This window comes from Odontesthes bonariensis, chromosome 22 (genome assembly GCF_027942865.1).
Source record: "Odontesthes bonariensis isolate fOdoBon6 chromosome 22, fOdoBon6.hap1, whole genome shotgun sequence".
Taxonomy (NCBI): Eukaryota; Metazoa; Chordata; class Actinopteri; order Atheriniformes; family Atherinopsidae; genus Odontesthes; species Odontesthes bonariensis.
This window is the reverse complement of record NC_134527.1, coordinates 24,953,499-24,971,006: the sequence shown is the minus strand read 5'-3', so window position 1 is coordinate 24,971,006 and position 17,508 is coordinate 24,953,499. Positions and strand designations below refer to the sequence as shown.

General features: G+C 40.3%; 1 protein-coding gene across 1 annotated transcript; it reads right to left on the bottom strand.

The window, feature by feature from the left end:
- Positions 1–987: 987 nt before the first annotated feature.
- LOC142373129 (alpha-2B adrenergic receptor) lies at positions 988–15,286 on the bottom strand. Its single transcript, XM_075456211.1, has 2 exons — positions 14,979–15,286; positions 988–5,420 (listed from the first exon to the last, which is right to left on the bottom strand). Exon 2 carries the CDS (start codon positions 5,244–5,246, stop codon positions 3,741–3,743), a length of 1,506 nt encoding a protein of 501 aa, XP_075312326.1. The 5' UTR covers positions 5,247–5,420; positions 14,979–15,286; the 3' UTR covers positions 988–3,740.
- Positions 15,287–17,508: the final 2,222 nt, after the last annotated feature.

Sequence of the window (17,508 nt, the reverse complement as noted above, 5' to 3'; positions counted from 1 at the left end):
AACCAACATACAGTATGAAGTGAGCCCCCTACCTCCCAAGAGCCACCATCTCAGTGATCCAATTTGTTATATCACGCACCCAATACAATCTGATAAGATTGCTTTTACAAAAAACGTAGGGCGCATGGTAGGCTATTGTAATATCGCCATGTTATTGTTTTCTCTCCCATTATTTCTCTCCTATGCACAGTACATAACCGTACCATCTATGATCAATAGGCTACACTTATTTTTCATTCTTAACTTATTCTCAACCTATTCTGTTCAACAGTGATGAAAGGCGGGGAAGATCAGACACTGTGGGACTACATGAACTTGTGGGTGCACTAAAACTGATAGCAACTTGCGCTAACTTTTACTTCCATGATAAGCAACCCTGCTTATCATGGAAGTAAAAGTTAGTGCAAGTTTCGTTGCTATCGAAGTCAAATCCGCAAAGCAACCCACAACATCTTAAACAATTGATATCAATGTTTCACTTCATTTTAATGTCGTTTTGCGAAACCACTGCTGCCTTTTCAACCAGACACTCACCGGACCAACCAACCACTTCGGCTACCTTGTCCCAGGCAGCAGCCTTTTTGTCCTGGTCTCTGTACGCAAACAGAGTCGGGTTGTATAGGACGGGGTGGTCCTGAACACATGCTATCAAGTTTTCTGTCATTGTGGGGAATGACAAACGAATGGAATATAAAGTGAAGTGAGAGTGAATGTGTGTGTGTGTGCTGTGCTGTGCTGTGCGGAAACAATGGTGGATGGCGCGAATATGAGGTATGGAACGAAAGATTTGTGATGGAACTAAAATCATGCCGCTTGTATCCGATGGGACATATATGAGAGACGGATGCAAGCATTTCGACATTCGGATTGGCTGTCGCCGAACCGCATCATAGCTAATTTGCACAATATTCACTGAAGTTCAACTACAAACTGTCGCTCTAGTCTCTCGAATCGCCTCTAGTCGCGCAAATCGCTTTTGTCTCTTCAGTCGCCAGCGATTCAATACAAAGTCAATTACTTCCGTCGCGTCGCTCGCTCATATCGCGCTTGGTCTATTCGTGCGGTTACTGCTCACTGTCAGTCCAGCCCACTCTCTTTTCAAACAAGTCAGTCTTTATTTGCAGTCGTCTCAGCATTTCCTTTATTTGACCTTTGACATGAAGATTAAAATGTTAAAGCACACCACAACAACACAGGAGCAGAGATAGAAGATCATATGAGCAAGAGGCGCTTTGATCAACACTCTTAAAGTCCAACTGAAACATCCTCTTTTGCGGTAAGCAGAACATTAGACATTAGCTTTTATTTTTTCAGAAGAAAAATCCATCCACTAAATCAGAGTAGACAGATTGGGGTTAAGGATCAAAGTTTCAGAGATCTTTATTCAGTCCAGCAGCCAGATCAGGCACCCTCACTCTACAATAGCTTGACTTAAATTTAAAACACGAAGCTTTTCATTGGATGAAATATTAGTACACGCCCCCCCCATTCAAAAAACAATGTTTAAGCTTAGAGGTATTTGAAAATAATGTATTATTAGAGCAAAAAGAATAAATAACGTTATTAACAGCTCTATATTTTCTTTCCAGGGCTTCATTAGGACAGCTTAGCTTGATCTCAGTTATTCATCCTAATTTGTCTGTATTGTATATAGCCCTTCAGTCCACCATATGTCTCAAACTAGAGGATTTTGCTCTTGAAAAACTTAAAGAGCCCTTTAAATACCCACTTCTATTTCTTTGACTAACTTCTGGATGCCTTCTAAGGGGAAGCACCCATTGGTTGTTCGCTGTACTGCCTCTAGTTTGTGGGTACGTTGTTCCTGTTGCTCAAATCTGCAATAAGCTACATTATAATGTTTCTATAAGTAGAAATGAAGAATTTTTTTACTGGATTGTCTTTAATCAAATAATTAGATATTCTTAATGTGACTGGTGAGATATCTAAAAATCCGTTTCCAGCCTGAACTTAGTTTTGACCAAAGAGATGTTACTGCATTTAAAGCACAGTCATTAACAAAGATAATCAGGCAGAAAAAAACATTCATTTTAATTTCAGTTGGACTTTAAAATGACAAGCAAGAATATGTTTATTTATGTCTAAGCAATACTGTACAAAATCTGGCTCCAACACCAGTTTTATCTAACAGATCAATCACTTTCTATCGGCTTTCAAAAAGGTAAGAAATGCATCTTTGAAAAACATGCAGCTGCACACTTAAACACACACACATTATTCACACTCCAACCATCAGATCAGTCCAGAGTGACAAGGAGCACCTTCATCAGGGATTTTGCTCATCTTCGTGATCTGTGCTGAGCTCACTTTCAGTCTGTATTGCTTTGGCAGGCCAAACCGAGGAGGATACAGACTCACTGTGCACTATTTACTTAAGTCACAGCCAATAAATCACTGACCTTCCTCAACTAAGATCATTACAATGAATTCACTGAATCTTTTGTTTGTCAGGAGTCAGTTGTTTCGAGGTTCATGTTTTTCGGACAGAACTTTAAGAGACATAACAATTGTGTTGCTTTGTTGTCTTTGTGGTTGACTCTTAGTCTTGCTGTGATGGCTTTGTGTCTCTTTATGGTGGTTTTTAGTCATTTGGTGGTGATTACTAAACCTGAACTATGGTTTTGGTTCCATTCATAGTGATTTTCCCACCTGAATTGCTTCATAGTGGGTTCAAGTCTCTATTTGCTAGGTTCAACGTTATGAAAAAAATCTAAAAATCTAAAAAGCCCTCTCAGCTGTGTTTTTAAGCTTTTAAAAAAAAAACAATTAGGACGTGAGGTGCCCTCTGAACATTGAAAGTCGTAAACCAAAGGGTTGTATAAGGTTTTAGTGGGTTCAAATTCTTTAATTTGAACGATGAACACTGCAGAAACCCAGTTAAAATACACCTTCAAATAAAATCTAAACACATGCACTGACTCACTGGGTCACACTTCGTTGAAACATTCAAGGAGAAGAAAGATTAAAGACATTGGGGAAAATTAACAGCTCAGCTTTGAGTGCAGCATTCACATGTTCAGTTCCCATCTTTCATGCAACCTCTGCTAATTTTGAGCTTTCCTGCTCTAGTTTTTCTGATTAGAGCCGCTGGCAATCATCTTAATGAGCTATTCCCCGGGGGGACACGTAACATTAAGTGGTTTACACGAGACTAGAGAATACACTGAGGGGGGAAAACGTAAGGGAAAGGATAAAGAAAGAAACGTAGAGGGAGGGGAACAGAGATTAGGATGCTTACATTTTTCCCTGATCTTGTGTTCCCTCGGTGCCCATTTTATCTCCAATAAAGGACACTTAGTAATATTTGTTCTCTGCCAGTAAGACCCTAAGGCAACTCTCCTCTTCTTCCATGCATTCACACCAACACACACTATCACAGTCCCATGTAATTACTGAACACAGACCCTGCATCCTCTTGACTTCCGTTTCAAGATGCAATCAAATAATTCTTCTTCAGCATCACAGAAGACACAATTACACTGTATTCTTAAATAATATTAAAGATAACTGATTCAGTCACTTGACTGTTCTCCCCACCCTTTGTCAGGGTTTTCTTCTGAGGCCAATAACAGAGTAGAGGATGGTTGCAATTTCTTCTTTAATGTCCAAGTGTTTATGTCCATGCTGCAGAAAATCAGTCCCAGCACAGAGAGGAAATCAGTTCTGATAAGGGTCTGCCTGTCTGCCGGCAGTTTCAGAATGTAATAACAATAGTTTCCTCTCTAAAAGAACGTACCCTTTGTGTCCCTGGACAGTATCCTCTTGAAGGCCCTTCTGAAGTCTTTGTTGAAGATGGTATAAATGACCGGGTTGAGGCAGGAGTTACAGTAGCCAATCCAGAAGAAGAATTTAAACAATGGTTCAGGGATCTTGCAAGTTTTGGGGCACACCGCCTTCAGAGAGTAAGAGAAGAAGAAGGGAAACCAGCAGATCACAAACACTCCCATCACAACGGCCAGAACGAAGGTGAACCTTTTCTCCCTAATCACCATGGCCTTGCGGCGGGAAATGGGCGTCCCCTGAGCCTTAGGAGTATCTTTTGGTGCCAGTTTGGTGCCAGATGATGTAGTCATTGTGTCTTTGTACCTGCAGGCCAGATTCAGGACCTGAATTCTGTCCCCTTTGTTTTGGGACAATGTTTGCTCATCGTGTTTGTTTCCATTTTCCCTACCGACCTCTGCCTTAATACCCTCATCACTGATTTCCAGCTCAGCCTCGGAGCCGAAGCTAGACATGTTGTCAGGATAAACTCCCCCTTCTTGGTCGGGATGCTTCTGGGACTCTCTGTGGGGAGCAGCTGGGATGGCTTGGCTGTCACTCGATGGGAGTGAAGGGTGTTTCTGGACTGTAATCAAATGAGGAGGGCGGTGTTCTGTGGCGCACTTGGGAGTTGCTGTGACGACTTTCTCTTCTTGGCAGGAACTTGAACCTGCTTCCTTAACGTTTTTCCGTGACCCCTCGTGTGACCTCCCAGCAGGCTCATTGGTTACCACACCGGCGTTCCCTCCTGCCACTTCGTTAGGTTTCTGTCCTGGCGGGCATCGTGTGTGCTGCTTAGCGATCTGATAAATCCTCATGTACACTAGGATCATGATAACACAGGGGGCAAAGAATGAGCCGATGGTGGAGTAAAGAATATACCAACGCTCGTTGTTTAGTTCGCACACCTCCTCACCTCCTTCACTTTTGTCCAGAGTGAGAAGAGGAGGGAAAGAGATGACCGCAGAAATCAGCCACACCACGATGATGGCTGCCTTGATGCGAATAGGGGTGCGTTTTGTACCGTAAGACACAGGCCGTGAGATCGACAGGTAGCGGTCCAGAGCTATCGCACACAGGTGCACGATGGAGGAGGTGCAGAACAGAACATCCAATGCGAGGTAGATTTCACACCAAATGGAGCTGAATGCCCAGTATCCCTGCAGCTCATTTGCTAACGAGAAGGGAATGATAAGCGTGGCGACTAAAATATCCGCTGCAGCAAGCGAGACCAGGAAGAGGTTCTGAGCCCCCTTTAGGGATCGAGATGTCAGGACAGCAATGATGACCAAGATGTTCCCGACGATGGTCACAATCATCATGAATGTAATGACAATGGCAAAGGCTGCAGTAGCTTGCGGGGTGTAGGGCGAGCTTCGGACAGTGCTCTGGTTGCAGGGTCGCGTTCCGGTGACAAGACTTAAGTTCCTGTGGGGGAACTCCGAAGAGCAGGGTGGAGCAGCTGCCATGGTGATGACGAGGTCAAACTTTATTTAAAGTCTCTTACAGAATGAGAGACGGCAAGTAAGAGTTTCTACAGTAAACCATCGAGATCCAGGAAGTCCTCCAAAAGAGGAGGGACCGATCAGCTGGATGGTTTCATTCAAGCTGACATCATGAGATGTTTACACCAACGGGGAGATCTAGAGGACAAAAAGAGATTTTATGACAATTTTTATTACTAGAGTAAAACTAAACTAAAGTTTCAGCACAAGAAAATGTGCGTCAGCATCTAACCTTATGAGTAAAGAGATTAAAGCACATAATCAATAATACATGACTGCTTAACAAACTATTTAAAGGTTAAATTTGACCAAATATGACCAGAACCTACTAAAAAAAATAAGTTATATGGTGGGGAGCGTAATAGTAAAGAGACAATGAATGCACTCAATAAAGAACTTAATAGCTTTATAACATTATGTGATGATGATTACATCGTGGCTGTGAGATAATAGGTGTGAATATGTGAATTATGTTACTTCTGAGCTTCTCTGCTTACTTACATGTTGTTTGGATTTGTGGTTTTTCAGCCTTTGGGTTAGATTTCCTTGTCTTGTTTTTTTCTGTTTTCTTGTTTTTATTATTATTATTTTTGAGTCATGGGTTTGAATGAGGATTTATTCTCTGTTCGTCTTTGTCTATTCTTAATTTGCCTTTTTGTTTATAGTCTCTCTTTTATGGTTTGTCTTTGCTGTTGTCCTTGCTTTTGTTTTTCATTCATCTATAGTCTCAGTTTTGCCTCAGTTCTGTTCTTGTATTTATCTTTTTTCCTGATCTTAGTTCAGTTTCTAGTTAATTCTAGTTAAGTCACCAGGTAAGTGTCGATCAGCCTCTGGTCTGCTATTCTGCATTTGGATACTCTATCTTCCACCATCTACCAAATCTTATGCGTGTTTACTGCAGAACATTTGTCTTTTAACTTCACATTGTGTAAACGTGCCTCAAGTGGTGGTCCAGTTTTCAATATTGATGTGTTCATGTGTTTTTTTTTTTTTCATATTCTGGATCAGTGTTTCCAAACCTTTTTTCTCCTTGATACCCCGACTTGTCTGTGCACAAAAGCTGCACCAACAGAATAATCTTAAACTTTTTTTGGCTCCCCTTCCAGAATAATTGGACTCACTTTTTGACTACCTTGAGCTTGCATAATACTGTTCAAGGATGAAATGTCGAGTGGGAAATTGGACAAATCATAACAGGTTTTTGTTTTTATCGTCACAAGGTGTATCAAACAGCTACGTAAAGGTGAATGGAAATAACCTAAAACTCATGTTTAGCCAACCTTTTTACAAACAACAGACCTCTGACAATCTAAAGTCTTTTTTTCCTGGAGACATTTACCTTCTCATCCGTTCTCATGGAAATGTTTTAGACACAAAATCAACTTTGCTCCCTGTGGAATTTAAAATTCTTCTCCTCGCATATAAAGCTCTTAATGACCGAGCTTTATCATATCTTAAAGATCTCACAGTTGGGTATTTTTCAAAACAGATTACTTTGCTCTCAGACTGGCGGTTAACTTGTGGTTCCCAGAGTTTCTACAAGTAGAATGGGAGGCAGAGCCTTCAGTTATTCAGTTCTCTGTGGAACCAGCTGCCAGTTTGGGTTCAGGAAGCAGACACCCTCTCTACCTCAAAGATTAGGCTTAAAACTTTCATTTTTGATAAAGCTTATAGTTAGGAATGGTTCAGGTGACCCAGAAACATCCCATTGTTATGCTACTATAGGCCTAGACTGCTGAGGGACCTCCCATGATGCACCTCTCTTCCCTTTGCACTCTTTACTCTCCATGTACATATAACATCATTGTTGTCTTTAACTTGTGTTTCTCTTTCTCAGCAGGTATCCCTGGCCTAGTGTTATGGTGCTTGTTGTCCCCTCTTGTCCTAATGTCCTCTAAACCCCCAGCTGGTCGAGGCAGATGGCCACCCTTCCTAGTTCTGGTTCTGATGGAGGTTTCTTCCTGTTAAAAGGGAGTTTTTTCTCTCCACAGTAGCCTCATGCACATTTTGGACGGGGGATTGGATCAAAGAAGTTTCAGTGCAATCTGTTGGATTCCTTAGGTCGGGATTCCTCTAAGGATCTGACGACAACGGTGAAGGAAGACGTGGACTACCTTCATATTATCAAGCTGAAGTGAGTCAAATCCGTTTGTGTGTATTTTTTTTTTTTTCTAGGGCTGCGTAGACACAAATCCACTCAGTTTCTGATTTTAAGATCGGATTTGTCTCTTAACGGGTCAACTTACTTTATTTGCACCTGCAGGTAGATTTGTTTTGCAGCTAGACCGATAATATCCATAGAGCAACATGACATCTACCAAAAATGTGTTTAAAAATCCCAACTTCTTCGCATACTTCGAGTCAGACAGCAGGCAAGAAGCTGCACTCCTAGCCGGAGAAGAGGAAGCGCTCCGGAGAAAAGCTGGAGGTCAGGAGGATGTTTAGAAGTGTGAACACCAGGAAGCCTGACGGAATCAGCGGTCGAGTCCTGTTTAAAACGATATTCAAGCCCTCCCTCTAACAATGTGTGATTCCCACCTGCTTTAAGAAGTCTGTTGTTGTCCCTGTCCCAAAGACAACCAAGCCCAGTAACCCCAATGACTATCGCCCCATAGCCCTCACATCTGTGGTGATGAAATGTTTTGACAAGCTGGTCAAAACATTCATCACCTCCTTTCTGCCCCCCACCCTGGACCCTCTTCAGTTTGCATACCGCCCATACAGATCTACCGAAGACGCCATAACCTTCATGCTGCACAAGACACTTTCCCACGTGGACACTAGGATAGGGAACTATAGGCGCATTCCCACTGTAGGGGGTGTGTCCCGCATTCGGAAATACAGGAACTCGGGACCACGGCCCTCAGCTCCCATAACCAATTTAGGGCAATTTAGCCTTCTCCGAGGCTGGGTCTTTTTTGGGTTCCATAGGAACAGATATGACGTAGGTGTTTGGTGGTTGGTAACTACGCCCCTTGTCAGATTTCTGCTTCTTCATGTTCCTAATCTGCTCAATGCAAACAGTACAATAACGGCTGAAATGTTTACTCATACGACACGGACATAACCGGCGAGTGTTTAATAAGTTAAACTTACACAGCGTCTCCTTTGTCTGCGGCGCTCTGCTCTCTTCCTTCCTTCATGAAACCCGCCCGATGTGATCATCCATAATTAATATTACCATCATGCAGACCGTGAACGCAATAGCTTCATTCTTTTTTTTTCTTCTCTCCTTACTTTTCGCAGGTTTTGTTTTTTTTTTGTTTTGTTGTTGAGTGTGGCTCTAATGTAACACGTCACTGTCGCAAACGGTTGCGTCACATCAGTTCCTATCATGTTACCGACTCATGTGCGAATGCAAAATGAAACAGTTTCCCTGGGGGAAGGGCAGTTCATAGAACAGAATTAGAGGTGGACCGTTCTTAGAACTGCGTTCTTAGAACTGCGTTCTTAGAACTGCGTTCTTAGAACTGCGTTCTTAGAACTGCGTTCTTAGAACTGCGTTCTTAGAACTGCGTTCTTAGAACTGCGTTCTTAGAACTGCGTTCTTAGAACTGCGTTCTTAGAACTGCGTTCTTAGAACTGCGTTCTTAGAACTGCTCTGTCCGAGTGCTGTTTGTGGACTACAGCTCATCATTTAACACCATGGTCCCCTCCAGGCTGGCCATTAAGCTGTGTGATCTTGAGGATTTGTGAAGAGTTTGGGTGGATACCTGATATGTATACACGCTTGATTTAAAAAAAAAAAAAAAAACTGCTATCAGAAGGATTTTCAGGGAGATTTTACCGAATATTTATGGGTGTGCAGGGTGTGCGATCTAAGAAAGGATTGGGTGGAGCAACCCCAGCAATGTTGTTTTTTAGAATATGCAGTCATGATTACTAAGCAAAGTTTAAGTTAATTTCCTTTGTGGTGAATCTGTGTGGCAAACCTGTGCGTATGGTTTACTTTTGAAATTCTGCAGCTTTTTGTTGTATTTTCACCAGCGAGCTAAAGTTCCAGTTTGTATGTTCATGTCATTGCATTTGCATTTGCAGCAGTTTTTTTTTTTAACGTAAACACCAATGAAAATTCACCGTTAAACTAAACCTTTGGAGTTTAATAAAACACCAGAAAAGAAACTATTATTAGTATCAGATCTGCACTTACTAGAACATGGATATCATCTTCACCTCTGCAGCGTCACTCCATCTCAACAGCTTAAAAAGTTTATTCTCTCACATGAATATGCAGAATTAAAGGAAAAAATTGTCCGTGACGCGTCGCTGGAATTTCCAACGGACGGAGCGAGGCAGTAAAGGGCAGATTACAGTTCTGCGTCTATCGTCTTGACGTGTTGCTTTGCTCTGGTCGCGAACCACTTTTCATGTTATGGTTCTGCAACCTCGACCTAGAATTTCTAGTGACGCATAGCAGTTTCCTGCCAAAACGCTAGTGGGAGCCCATTCGAGAACTCGCGAGTCGCGAGAACTTCGTGGGGGGAGTGTATATATTCAACATGACAACAACACAGACAACCGGAAAGGCACACAGTGGACCAATCACAGCCGCTTTTGTCTGCGCACTTCAATTGGTGGTCTGCGTGCGTCTGTCGCGTAGTCAGGATTTTTTTGAGGTGCAAGAGAACGCGCACAGAGCCTCTGCATGGGGGAGTGGTCAAGATTTTGACGCTCGCAGAGGCTATGCGTCCGAGCGTCAGAGGCTTTGCGTCTGAAGCATAAATTAGGCTTAAGTCCTAAGTGGACACTGAGCTCCACAGACCAGGTTTTCAAAGCGGATCAGAAGAGCAGCCTAACAAACAGATCCAGTTGACAATGTGTGCAAAAAGATTACGTGTCTACCAAGACTAATAAGAATCTCCGCTGATGCACAGACCTTTATCAGAGGCAGCGCGGACTGTGGAGACGGTCTGCTCGCAGAGAGAGCTGAGGAGGAACTGATGCAGACGTTTCCGACGCGCTTCTTTACACGCAGGACACCAAACTGCGCCTCATCTGACAGTAAAATTAGCATACCCAAATTAACACTGTAAGAGTTAATCTTATCTTAATCTTTTTGAACACTTGTATGTAGTGTTAGCAATTAACTCTCTCAGAAGACTAACTACAAGTGTTACCCCCCATAACACTTGAAAGGTGTCAATATAATTCTATAATGTATAAAATATATATATTTCTAAAAAAAATACTTGGAAAATAAACTTTGCTAAAATAAAAAGGTAGTCATGTTTGGCAGTTTAAAAACATTTCTTTTTAAACTTGCATCACAAATATTAGAACATGCAACGGTAAGGCACAATGTATGTCCTCTCACTCATTATAGTATTGCTTATCAAACGGTCTAAAATACGTCAGCTGGTCAATGAAAATCACAATATGTTCATTATTTTGCTCTTCTATACAGTATGCATGAAAATGTACATCGAAACATCGAAGTACAGTGTATCAACAGCACAGCCTATTATGAAAGCACGTTGTTCATGTATTATGATATTACAGATTTTCTTAAATACAGGTAGGTCATCATGGGATGTTCCAGTGCATACCAACAAGTCAATCTGTTACTCTGTGCCATAATTTCTGACCCAACATGTAGTTGAAACATCTGAACATGGATCTAATTGTAATGTATGACAGAGTAATTATCCACGTTCCAAGCTATCAATACTATTTATTTTTAAAGGACCAATCTCAAAACGCTTAAAATAATAATTTTCATATTAAATGCCAGTTGACGCTGGTGTTGCTTTACTAGAGATTTAGTAAGGTTTTTAAAACTTTTTACAGACTTCTTTAAAAAAATTGTTTTTTTTTTTAAATCCTTGGATAATGTATCATTAAGTAGTGTTTGTGAATCAATTTCTTATCATGGAACAAAGTTTTGAACATGTTATGGTGGTCACAGATCAAATGTTTTAGGTAACATATCATAGCATCAGTAAGGATAGGAGAAGACTATATAAATAATCTGTATCAAGAGGAGCAATAAGTTCCAGTGATTGTTGTCCCTTTCAACCACATCACCAAAAATAAGATGGGTATTGCATAGAATACACCATGACTGAATTGCATTTAAACCTAAGTGCTTGCTGTCGTCCTCAATTTTTAAGTGACTCAGTTTAAGTTAAGTTTTTACGTTCTATGTGTCAGTAAATAAAACTCTGTATCCTGTCTGACAACGTGTGATAGAGATGTAACCATTTTTATGCAGGTTTTTTTTTTTTTGTTTCTTTTGTTGTTGAGTGTGGCTCTAAAGTAACACGTCACTGTCGCAAACGGTTGCGTCACATCAGTTCCTATCATGGTCCCGACTCATGTGCGAATGCAAAATGAAACAGTTTCCCTGGGGGAAGGGCAGTTCATAGAACGGAATTAGAGGTGGACCGTTCTTAGAACTGCGTTCTTAGAACTGCGTTCTTAGAACTGCGTTCTTAGAACTGCGTTCTTAGAACTGCGTTCTTAGAACTGCGTTCTTAGAACTGCGTTCTTAGAACTGCGTTCTAAGAACTGCGTTCTAAGAACTGCGTTCTAAGAACTGCGTTCTAAGAACTGCTCTGTCCGAGTGCTGTTTGTGGACTACAGCTCATCATTTAACACCATGGTCCCCTCCAGGCTGGCCATTAAGCTGTGTGATCTTGGACTGAACTCCTCTCTGTGTAGGCGGGTTCACAGCTTCCTAACTGGCAGACAACAGGAGGTACGCGTGGGTTCCCATAATTCATCCCCCCTCGCACTCTACACTGGATCCCCTCAAGGCTGCGTACTGAGTCCTCTGCTGTACTTCCTGTTAGACACATGACTGTATGTCCACATCAGACAGCAATGTCATCATAAAGTCTGCTGACGACACAGACATCGTGGGGTTAATCTCCCATAATAGGTCATCCACCTGGAGAGCTGGTGCTGGGAGAATAACCTCCTGCTGAACGCCAGTAAAAATAAGGGGCTGATTGTGGACTACAGAAGAGTGACATCCGTCCACTCTGCATCGGGGGGTCTGAGGTGGAGAGGATGGACAGCTTCAAATACCTCAGTGTGACCATCACACAGGACCTGTCCTGGTCCCTGCACGTTAACAGGACTGTTAAAAAGGCCAGGCAGCGTCTGTTCCACCTCAGAGACTTCAGGCTCCCCCTCAAGGTGCTCAGGAACTTTTACACCTGCACCATTGACCATTGAGAGCACCTTGAAGTGGGAGCATCACCACATGGAAGGGCAGCTGCAAAATACAGGACCTCTAGGTTTCCCTTAGGAAAGTAGTATATCAGAACAACTCCACCCGACCTGCAGGACATTTACGTCAAATGATGCAGGTCAAGAACTGAGAAGATCCTTGGGCAGCCCCACCACCCCAGTCACTCACTCCTCTCCCTGCTGCCTTCAGGGCATCAGTTCCGTAGCCTGAGAACCAGCACTGAGAGGATGAGGAAAAGCTTCTTTCCCCAGGCCATCCGTCTGCTTAACAGTGAGCGTTAAACTGGACTATATCACTTTCTGTCTGTTAATACTGTTAATACTGTACATTTTAGGTACCTTATAAATTTTTTTATTTTATACAAGGAAATGTTTTAATTGTGTGTACTATTGTGATAAGGCTCTTATATTATTCATATCTAATTTTAATTCTCATTTTATCGGTAGTAAAATTTCACTGCACATTGTACTGTGTATGATTGTGTATGTGATAAATAAAACTATCGTGTATCTTGTACTAACGATAAATGGGTTTAAACTATAAAAAGAATAAAATGATTCAAAACTGAAACTATATAAGTGCTCTCGTACCACCAATCAGGACATATATAGAGTTGGTTATTCCAACGTGAGTGTGGACGCTCTTATTGGATTCCATGAAGTTTCTTGCTAATAATAGTGCGCTGAGCATCCTAAACCTGCGTAAAGTTGGTAATTTAGCTTTTCTTGTTCTCTTCAATCTTGTGTAACTGAAATTTGTTGTAAAAGCTTCAATTTCAGAATCAACTGAGGGGTATCACAAATGTGACGTTTTCTTACACAAATGTCAGATTAAACAAATTTAGGATTGTTAACCAGCAAATCTGATCTGTGTTGAACCTGAACCAAACAATGTGGCTGGTGTCTTAATTTATCCCTGAAGCATGTTCATAAGCAGAGCAAATCAGTGGGTAAAGATGCAAATTGTGGAGCTCTGTACTCCAGTTTGTGCACGATTTGTACATCTTTGCAGTGGATTATGTCTTATTCAGGACTCTCCGTGTCTTTGCCTTGTTGTAAAGAATGAATGCAACCACAAGGCTAGTTTAATCAGAAATCCATGAGTCAACTGTTCATACAAAGCTGTAATTACACTTTTTCATGAGTTATATTTTTACTTTGATTCCATAAAACATACAACCACTTGTCCTCTCACCCACTAACTCATTTGATGTGTTGGGAACGACTCTTCTAAAGGACATATTGTGAATGAATCATGCACTCTACACCATGGAGGAGCATCTCCACCTTGGAGCTTCGCTCTACAAATCAGATTCAAACTGTCAGACCTTTTTTTCATAAATCTGTTTCCTGGATAGAATTAATGCAGATGTTTTCTTCAAGCAGCCTTATGTGACACTAGGAGCATTTCAGAAGTGTTTTGACTTAAAAATCTGTTTCATGCTTCATACTCTGCTTCAACCACCAGCCAATAATGCACATATACGATGTATAAGATTACTGATCTACGGTTGGGAAAATGATTTTCTGCATCCAGTCAGTTATCTATGCCAGTTAAATTACTGCCATAGATTAATCATAATTTTAAAAACTATTTCAATATTATAAGAGAAAACCAATTATTGACTCTTATTAATTAAGCATTAATTTCCACAGTTTTTAAGGGCAGGTGGAGGTTGTGTGAGCTGTTAGATGTCAATACATCCAACACTGGACCTTTTAAAGGATTTAGATGTAATGATGAAGCCTTCACATAGTGGAAAAGAAAATGTGTTGATGTCTTTTTGTCCATATGAACTGAAAGAATGGAGAAAATAAGTGTAAACACTGACTTTAGGGTTTGAATTAAAAGTATGAGCTAAATTACCCTCTGAACATGTCATCTTGGAGCGCGTGGCAGTCAGTGGCTTTACTAACAGACTACAGTTTAGGTTAGAAAATAAATCCTTTTAGATCACTTTTCCTACCTGGAGATATTTCTATCATTTTCTTCTTCTTCAGTTTTCTGGATTTTGATGTGGAATTTGTGAAGAGTTTGGGTGGATACCTGATATGTATACACGCTTGATTTAAAAAAAAAAAAAAAAAAAAAAAACTGCTATCAGAAGGATTTTCAGGGAGATTTTACCTAATATTTATGGGTGTCCAGGGTGTGCGATCTAAGAAAGAATTGGGTGGAGCAACCCCAGCAATGTTGTTTTTTTAGAAAATGCTGTCATTATTACTAAGCAAAGTTTAAGTTGATTTCCTTTGTGGTGAATCTGTGTGGCAACCCTGTGCGTATGGTTTACTGTTGAAATTCTGCAGCTTTTTGTTGTTTTTCCACCAGCGAGCTAAAGTTCCAGTTTGTATGTTCATGTCATTGCATTTGCAGCAGTTTTTTTTTTTTTTTTTTTTTTTTTTTAACGTAAACACCAATGAAAATTCACCGTTAAACTAAACCTTTGGAGTTTAATGAAACACCAGAAAAGAATCTATTATTAGAATCAGATCTGCACTTACTGGAACATGGATATCATCTTCACCTCTGCAGCGTCACTCCATCTCAACAGCTTAAAAAGTTTATTCTCCCACATGAAAATGCAGAATTAAAGGAAAAAATTGTCCGTGACGCGTCGCTGGAATTTCCGACGGACGGAGCGAGGCAGTAAGTCCTAAGTGGACACTAAGCTCCACAGACCAGGTTTTCAAAGCGGATCAGAAGAGTAGCCTAACAGATCCAGTTGAAAATGTGTGCAAAAAAATTACGTCTACCAAGACTAATAAGAATCTCCGCTGATGCACAGACCTTTATCAGAGGCAGCGCGGACTGTGGAGACGGTCTGCTCGCAGAGAGAGCTGAGGAGGAACTGATGCAGACGTTTCCGACGCGCTTCTTTACACGCAGGACACCAAACTGCGCCTCATCTGACAGTAAAATTAGCATACCCAAATTAACACTGTAAGAGTTAATCTTATCTTAATCTTTTTGAACACTTGTATGTAGTGTTAGCAATTAACTCTCTCAGAAGACTAACTACAAGTGTTACCCCCCATAACACTTAAAAGGTGTCAATATAATTCTATAATGTATAAAATATATATATTTCTAAAAAAAAATACTTGGAAAATAAACTTTGCTAAAATAAAAAGGTAGTCATGTTTGGCAGTTTAAAAACATTTCTTTTTAAACTTGCATCACAAATATTAGAACATGCAACGGTAAGGCACAATGTATGTCCTCTCACTCATTATAGTATTGCTTATCAAACGGTCTAAAATACGTCAGCTGGTCAATGAAAATCACAATATGTTCATTATTTTGCTCTTCTATACAGTATGCATGAAAATGTACATCGAAACATCGAAGTACAGTGTATCAACAGCACAGCCTATAATGAAAGCACGTTGTTCATGTATTATGATATTACAGATTTTCTTAAATACAGGTAGGTCATCATGGGATGTTCCAGTGCATACCAACAAGTCAATCTGGTACTCTGTGCCATAATTTCTGACCCAACATGTAGTTGAAACATCTGAACATGGATCTAATTGTAATGTATGACAGAGTAATTATCCACGTTCCAAGCTATCAATACTATTTACTTTTAAAGGACCAATCTCAAACCGCTTAAAATAATAATTTTCATAATAAAATGCCAGTTGACGCTGGTGTTGCTTTACTAGAGATTTAGTAAGGTTTTTAAATTTTTTTAAAGTTTTTCTTCAAATTGCAATGTATTTTTTTTTTTAAATCCTTGGATAATGTATCATTAAGTGGTGTTTGTGAATCAATTTCTTATCATGGAACAAAGTTTTGAACATGTTATGGTGGTCACAGATCAAATGTTTTAGGTAACATATCAAAGAATCAGTAAGGATAGGAGAAGACTATATAAATAATCTGTATCAAGAGGAGCAATAAGTTCCAGTGATTATTGTCCCTTTCAACCACATCACCCAGGGCCGTATTAAGTCAATGTGGTGCCCCTGGGCACTAAACCTCAAGTGCCCCTAGGCTACATTTTCAAACGTATTCATTCAAAATCAGTAACAATTAAAGCAGCATCCATCTATATACAGTATGTAGGATTATTCAAATATCTCCATTTAAAACCAATCAATTCAATTCACTATCAATCCAAACAGCATCCATATATTAAAATGTACAGATTCAAAATCTGTATCAATTCGAAGAGCATTTGTCTATATTGAAATATATTATCAATTCAAAGAGCATACACCTATGCAGCACTAACAACACTCCTATTATCCAGGGGGACCTCATTGCCACAGCCGTCCCAGAGCACCATAAGTTGTCTCCCCGGAATGCCAAACCACGCACACTTAAAAACTTAATCAGGGTGCTTGCTCTTTTTCCAAATCAAAATTCCAGACTTTTTCCAGACTTTTTTAAAACTGATACTTTTTTCCCCCAAGACCTTAACTTTATGTACTTGTAACTTGTGTGCCTACTGCCTACTTCAGATTGTACCAACTGTGTTTATTAGAAATGTTAATTTTCATAGGCTAGTATTCAATGAACAAATGCATTATTCACAGTAAATTATGCTTTTACTGATGAAAACGTTTCAAAACATGAAAATCACAAGTACATGAATTTCACATCAAACAAGTGTCACAAAAACTATCAATAAAAATGAATGGATGGATGGATGAATGTAGAATTCAGTCTCTTCACTCACATCTCATCCCATTAGGCTAATACAGTAAGTGACCAGTTAGTAAAATTATAGTTTTATAGCCTACCTTCCTATTTCTCATTTCACAATGCCTTTGAGCATACTGTAACATTCTACCATACATTTATTTTCCATACTTTATTAAAGTGATACTCCGGAGTAGATTCACCCTAGGGTCATTTGAACCGTGATATCCAGCCAAGTAGCCCACCCGCAGTTTTTTCGATATTGGCTGAACATCAGCTGAGTTACTGAGTTATCCCGAATAGCTTAGTACAAGGGTTAATGGATCCTGGTCCGTATCTCCAAAATTACCACACTAAAATCACATGCCATGACACCAAACT